We start from the raw sequence: 6,846 nt of genomic DNA, 5'->3' as shown, positions 1-6,846 counted from the left end.
CCCTGGCCTGGCCTGGCCCAACCTCCCCATCAGGAAGAGGCTGACATCGCCCCTGAATTTAAGTACTTTAAGGCATTTTTTGTCTATATAGCACCATACAAATATTTCCTGATGTAGTAAGTTTACTGACTTTCAGATCATTGTGTTCATTTGACCATTAGCAGTGTCATTTACAAAAATATAACTAATTATGATCAGTTTTGTTAGCTCTGGGTTGCAGCTATTCTAATAAAATCCATTTTTTGTGTGTGCATCTTATCATTTATTAACTTCCTTGAAACATCTCTGCATAATTTCATTTCAATTATTTCAGGTAAAAGAAACTCCTTATTTCCAAAAGAAAACCATGCCTCCATTTGATGATCGTGGAGCTAGAGTCCTTTCACCTGAAGCAGGAGGTAGTATTCTGTCATCAGTATCTTTTCATTTTAGAGTTAAAATTGCCAGTTGTATGTTTGTGGCATAGTCGGTGGTCCTAGCTGGTCAGTTTGGAGAACTGTGTATACAAGTTTTCAGGGTAATAACACAACAGCCTCGTATTTGATCTTAAACGCAAGTTGATCCTATTCGTGCTTGTAAGTAGTGTATTTAATTCGCCAGCAAGGAAGTTTAAGTAAGGTCACTGGTGAAGGAAAATGAACTGGTACACAGATAAGCTGGAGAGGGTGTTGGCAGGTTAGAGAAAGCAGCTAACTATTAAAAGAGTGTTCTGTTGATTGCAAGTCTTTACCAATTATTATTCGTTGCTTGCAGACTGATTAGATTCTCAGTTGTGTTTCCCTGTTTGGTAGCCTTTGTGTCTTGCTACAGGCACATTCAACAATTCTCTCCTGCTACTTTTCTTTCGAAATGTCAGTCTATGAAAGCTTCCCTTTTCAGTGGGAAATCTCTTTCTTCCTATCAGATAAGGCCAGTGCATCACCAGAAGCATTGGAGCCTTGATATGAAGGAGGGCTGTAGATGTTCTGTCCTATCCTGTTACCTTTACAATACACTATATTAGTCAAAAATAACCAGAATATGATAATCTTCAGGAAATGCTGTAAGGGCTGTATTTTTAGGACCGCAACTGAAGAAATAAAAGCTGTTACTGGCAGTTAAACAAGAGAAGAGATGAATGTGGTTAGAGTGCTGCCTGATTGTCTGTATTACTGTGTTACTCTTTTTAAAACAATTATAACAATTTTTCAGAGACACATTGCATGTTGAAACAGGCATTTCTTGTTAGTATTAAAGCCAAATATATAAAATGGGTTTTCCCAACTTTTTTATAATTTGTATATAGTTGCCACATTTTTTAATGAGGAAATGGCAGTTTTGCCTATGAATGAAAGAATAGGTTAAATAGGACCTGAAAGGTTCATCAGTGGGGATCCAGGTTTTCCATTTCCTGTGGAAAAACGCTGATTTTTCTCCTTTTAAAGGAGAAAAACTTGGGAAACCACAGGTTTCCCCTTGCAGGCTGTCAGAGTTCCAGCCTGCAAGGAGATGCTTGAAGCTGGGGGGAGCAAGACACGGGGTGCCACATGCATGTGCTTGCACACACATGCATGCAGCAGCCAGGCCATGTGGTGGAGAGCAGCTGTGCAGCAGCACAAAGCAGCGGGGGAACAGCTGCAGCTGGACTATCATCCTGGTAAGTGGAAGGGGCTGGGAGAGCTCTGATTTTTCCATGATAGAAAAATCAAACGCCAAAATATGTATGTATTTAGTAAGGATGCACCAAAAAAATTTTTGGGCCAATTATTGACCAGCCATATTGGCTGATACTGATCCTATGGCTGACATGAACCCCAGCAGTTTGGAGAGCAGTGCCTGCCAGTAAGTCTGTGGAGCTAAGGCGCATGGGGTGGGAAGGGGTGTGGTGGGGACAGATGGAGGTCCCTACAGCGAGGCAGGGAGTGGGGTTAGGGCAGGTACTACCCAGCCAGAGGGGGGCAGGGAACAACACAGGATGGAAACAGCGGCTCCTGTGGGAGGGTGGGGCACAAGATGGAGGCGGGGGGCAACTCCTGCCTCTGCACACATCCCTGCGGGAGGCATGGGGGGCATATAGGCCCCCCCCACCTGGATCTGTGCACAGGGCAAGGGCAGGCTGCTGCTGCACACTCATGAGCTACGCCAGGCTCTTCCCAGCAGCTATGCTGGGGGCGGGGGCTATGCCAGTGGCTTTAGCCCCCCTCCCAGCACTACCGCCACATGCCCTGCCCAGCCTGAGCACAGCCACCAGGAAGAGCTTGGTGCACTGGCCCCGCACACAGGTCTGGGGGGCAGATTCCCCCCACGCCTCCCCCAGGGGTGTGCACAGCGGCGGGAGCCACCCCTTGGATGAGCTGCCTCCTCCGTCCTGTCCTGCCCTGGCTGGATAGCGTCTGCCCCTGCTCCAGCCCCACTCCCTCCCTCACCGTGGGGGCCTCGATCCGCCCTCCCCACGCCCTTTCCTTCCTCCATGCTCCTTCCCACTGCAGACTTACTAGCCAAACACATCTCTCCAAGCTGCTGGGCTGCATTCCTGGCTGCATGCATGTTGTAGCTACACACGTGCACATGGTATTTATTGGCGCCATTATCAGCCCCATCAGTCGAAAAGGCTGATTGTGGACAATGTCAATTTTCCTTTTAAAATTGTTGCCAGTACCGTATGGGCCAATGCATTGGTGCACTTCTAGAATTTAGAATTTTTTTTATTATAACAATTGAAGCACTGGTAGGCTTCCAAATTGCTTTAAAATTGTAAGTATATTAATAAAACATTGTGTTCGATTGACACTATATATATATATATATATATATATATAGTGGTGTTTCATTTTAATCATGGAAAACATGAATTTGAGGATGGGGGTGTTAAATCAGAAAATTTTGATTTTTAAACAAAGAATACTAGAATCCTTGAACATCAGATTTGGGCTGTTAATATCATAGACTGCTGCGATGGTTAATCCCTGTTAAAGTGCCTGTTTCTGTTTTTGAGTAGTTGGCTTATAACAAAACTTTCTCATTTGCATCAAAAATAAAAATGAATGTGGACCCTTTTTTCATTATTATTTGTGAACTAGTGTTTGCTGTGTATTTTTTTTGCAGTATGTGATGTGCAGATGAAATTTACAAATGTTTGTTTTGCTTTTTTTTGAGAAATGTGATTCGATAGGACTTACAAAGATGCTACTTTTCATTCTGTGCAACTCACAGATATTAAGCGAAAACCTCTTCAGAATGAAAACTATCATTTCTAGGTTTTTGACCTAATCTTAAAAGAATCTATTTAATTCAAGGTATATTAATATAGCCCATATTGATATTCTGACTTTCTGACATCTAATTGCGTATCTACAGGTCTTCCTTCTGGTACTACTGATGTTGTCAAAAGCCCTTTTCAAATGCTTCGACAACAGATCAGCCTCACAGAAATAATGAATACAAGCCGTTCGGATGCCTCTCAGTTTTTAGAAAATACAGAAGACACTGGGCTGCAAGAGCACACAGATGAGAACTGCCTTTATTGTGTCTGTGTACAGATACTGGGATACCAGTCTAATAACAGAGTGAACTCTTCATATACTCATACAGGTTAGTGTGCTTTCAGTAGGAAGTTTACTATTATTGAATGAAATATTATTGTTTTTTGTTGTTTGTTTTGTTTTTGTCTATAAGTTATGTATCTGTACTTTCTTTTTATTGACTGTGCTGTTTTAACATAGCAATTGATACAGACTTTCTTTTGCTGTCATATTTTATGCTGAGATTTCCTTACTTTCTGCTGTTTCTATTAGTGTTAGTGCTACTGTGTGCATAGATTCTGTTTTTAAAGTTTTTAAAATGGTGGTGGTGCACTTTTGAACTAAAGTGGTGAAATGTGTGTCAGCACACAGAAAATGGTGGTGGTGCACTTTTGAACTAAAGTACCTCCTGTGTGCTTTAGTTTAAAAGTGTACCACTGCCATTTTCTAGGTGCTAATACACATTTCATTGCTTATACAACTGGAAACGTTGCAGCACCAGGCGCTTTTCAAAGTGCTTGGCACTGCGGCACTTACACATGCCCGTAAAAATGCCCATAATGCCTCAAAAGGGGTTTCCAGGCAGTAGAAACATTCCTTTTGTACATCTCCACTGAAATACTGAGGAAGTGATGGCAGGACAAATTCAGGAACCATCATCAGGCAGCAAAACTAGGGGTGGAAGCACAGTCTCTCAGAGTTCCCTGTGATACTGAAGTGTCTACCCAGATGTGAATCTGGGGCCCCTGGTGGATGTTATACTGAAGACACGATTAACCAGTTAATCAAGTTGCACGTATTCATGCAGTTAATCCCATATTAAATTGCATGTATAGCCGGACGTTAGCTGATCAGGGCTCCTAGGCTCAGGAGCTTGACTCGTGTGTTCACCCAAGACTGGAAGTGCTGATCAGCTGACTGTTGCTCCCAGCCTCCAGGGCACATCAGAATCGAGGGCTGGATTGTGTCCTGGAGGCTGTCGTGCTCAGGTGTGAGGGCAACAGTCAGCTGACACCACACTGACACTCCTGCTGGGAGCAGCAGATGATTAAGGTTCCCAGCCTCTGGAACACAATGGAGTCAAGAGCTCCCCTGTACACCAGAGCCTGGGAGCCCAGGTCCCTGTGCTTCCAGAAGTCTCTGAGGCACAGAAGAGTCAAGGGCTCTGATGTACTCCAGAGTCTGGGATCCCCAATCAGTCACCACTCCCAGCATCCAGGGTTCAGTGGAGCCTTTGAATCTGTTGCACCTCAGAGGCTGGGAGCAGCAGCTGGCTGCAGCTTCCAGCCTCGAGCGTGCCTCGGAGTCAAGGGCTGTGGTGCACCTCCGAGGCTGGGAGTAGCAGTCAGCTCATTGGCACTCCCAGACTTGGGCACATTGGAGCCCTTTATTCTAATATGCTCTTGAGGCCAGGAGCAGGATCAACTTGACCAGTTTTCTACTTGCCTGTGCAGGGGGAGCTTGGGCTCCTGCTGCACCAGCAGTGTGGTACATTAGGGATCTGATGTGTGATCCCACAGTCGTACTCCCTGCCATGCAGGAAGAAAATGGCAGGAAGCACTTTTGTTGGGTTTGCACATCAGATTCCATTGTGCCTTTACTGTATATCTGCCAGGGGACTGGGAGACTATTTCACTCCTCAAAAGAATCATCTTTGACAATCTCAAACCAGTGAGTGACAGAGGTAGTGACTTGTAGTTCTTTCTCAAACAGCTGCTGCTTTAAAATCAAACTCACCATCTTCAGCAGTCCCAGTAAACACTTACCTTGCATGTAGGAGCAAAAGAAAAAAATGGATCTTAGGTCTATACTTGATATTTTTCATTTTCCAGAAACTTAGAGGAGATCAGTTTCAGAGCCATCCTGGGTCTCACATCATTCAACACTGGATGGGGGATCCCAGCATAGACAGTAGCGTCTCTGTGCCAAGAGAACTTCCTATCTTGTCTAGTTCTTGTGAACAATTCCAGGCTTTCAGAAAAAACAAACTGGAGATGCTATAACCTGTAACTTATGTCATTGTCTGGTTAGGCTGCATTCTAAACCCATATCCAGGTTATCTAAATCTTTCAGATTTTTTTTTCACAATTTAAGTTCATATATCTCTTGTCCAGGTTCTCATCTTCATTATTCTGATATCTTTTTCTCTGGCCCTGACAAATTCAGTTGTTCTGTGCTCTTATCCATTCTGAATGCTGCTGGAAAGATAGTTGGCAGTCCACTGCTTTGACTATCTTGCTTACCTCTCTACATCCCTCTTTTAATGCATCAAATACAGGATTACTTGCAGATGAATACAGGGACTTCACAATGTATACTATACCTGTCTGTCAGTTCAGTAAATAGAGTTCAGCTCCTGCCTTCAGCTAGTCCCTGATGTACACATTGGTTGTCACATATTTAAACAGGGATTTTTTTAAAGTTCCCATTGGCTGCGTACTCCTTTTAAATCCCTCCTTAAAATTTTCCATTGCTGTAATAATGCCTACAAAATAGCTTAAGCTAGTTGATGATGTGATAAGACCACTGGCTACCTTGGTGATTAATTCTGTTTGATTGGACTTCCTTTCCTATCTTGTTTTAAACTGTGGAACAGAGACCTCTTTTTCTGTGTTTGTACCAAGCCTAATACAGTGGATCCTGATCTATGTCTCATACAGAAATGACGTGGTAACACAGATCAAAATTCTTAACTGGAAATAAGAGTAGTATAGGCCTCTTATAACTTATAAAATAAAATGACTGCTGGGAAGAAGGAGCCTTTGGAGTGCCACACCAACAGAGCTAAAAGAAACAGGACAGACTTGAAATAGCTTTGGATGAACCATCTGATGACAACCCAGAGAAGAGGGATATTTAGAAGGGGTGTTTGAAGATATTTGCAGTTTGAAAGATCATAGCCCAGGTGTATCAATTTTGGGAAATACTGCTAGCAGAAGCTGCAAAGTAGGTATGTGTGAAATGGGCTGTGTTCTATTCAGATTCAGCCCAAACTGGGGGCAGTGATTCAATTTGTTGATTCGGATCACTGTCCCTATTCAATTTGGCCACATCTGAAGATTCGGTGCTGATTCAGAGAATCAGCAATTCAGCCACAGACATAGCTTTAAATGTTTTTTCTACATACCTCAAGGTACCAGGTGCAGCTCGTGAAGCTGCCATGCTGGGTTGGATGGAGTGTCCCACAGGAGCACAGGGGGCCCCCTGCATGCTCAGTGAACCCGAAAGTGGACTGGAAGTATAGTTTCTAGGGTCGGAAGGAACCTGAGTAGATCATCTAATCCGACCCCCTGCCATGGCAGGAAAGAATACTGGGGTCAAATGACCCCAGCAAGATGTTCATCTA

At 43.6% G+C, this 6,846-nt stretch overlaps 1 protein-coding gene across 1 annotated transcript in view; it reads left to right on the top strand.

The window, feature by feature from the left end:
• RICTOR (RPTOR independent companion of MTOR complex 2) overlaps positions 1 to 6,846 on the top strand; it is a 154,082-nt gene that overhangs the window by 139,842 nt on the left and 7,394 nt on the right. Inside the window, exons 33-34 of the mRNA XM_019531985.1 lie at positions 314 to 398; positions 3,337 to 3,570. Coding sequence (XP_019387530.1) covers positions 314 to 398; positions 3,337 to 3,570 — 319 coding nt within the window. The remainder of the gene's footprint in view (positions 1 to 313; positions 399 to 3,336; positions 3,571 to 6,846) is intronic.

The sequence above is a fragment of the Crocodylus porosus genome, unplaced genomic scaffold (genome assembly GCF_001723895.1).
Source record: "Crocodylus porosus isolate Cpor-Errol unplaced genomic scaffold, CroPor_comp1, whole genome shotgun sequence".
Taxonomy (NCBI): Eukaryota; Metazoa; Chordata; order Crocodylia; family Crocodylidae; genus Crocodylus; species Crocodylus porosus.
The sequence above is the reverse complement of the archived record's forward strand: the minus strand, read 5'-3'. Positions and strand labels throughout refer to the sequence as shown.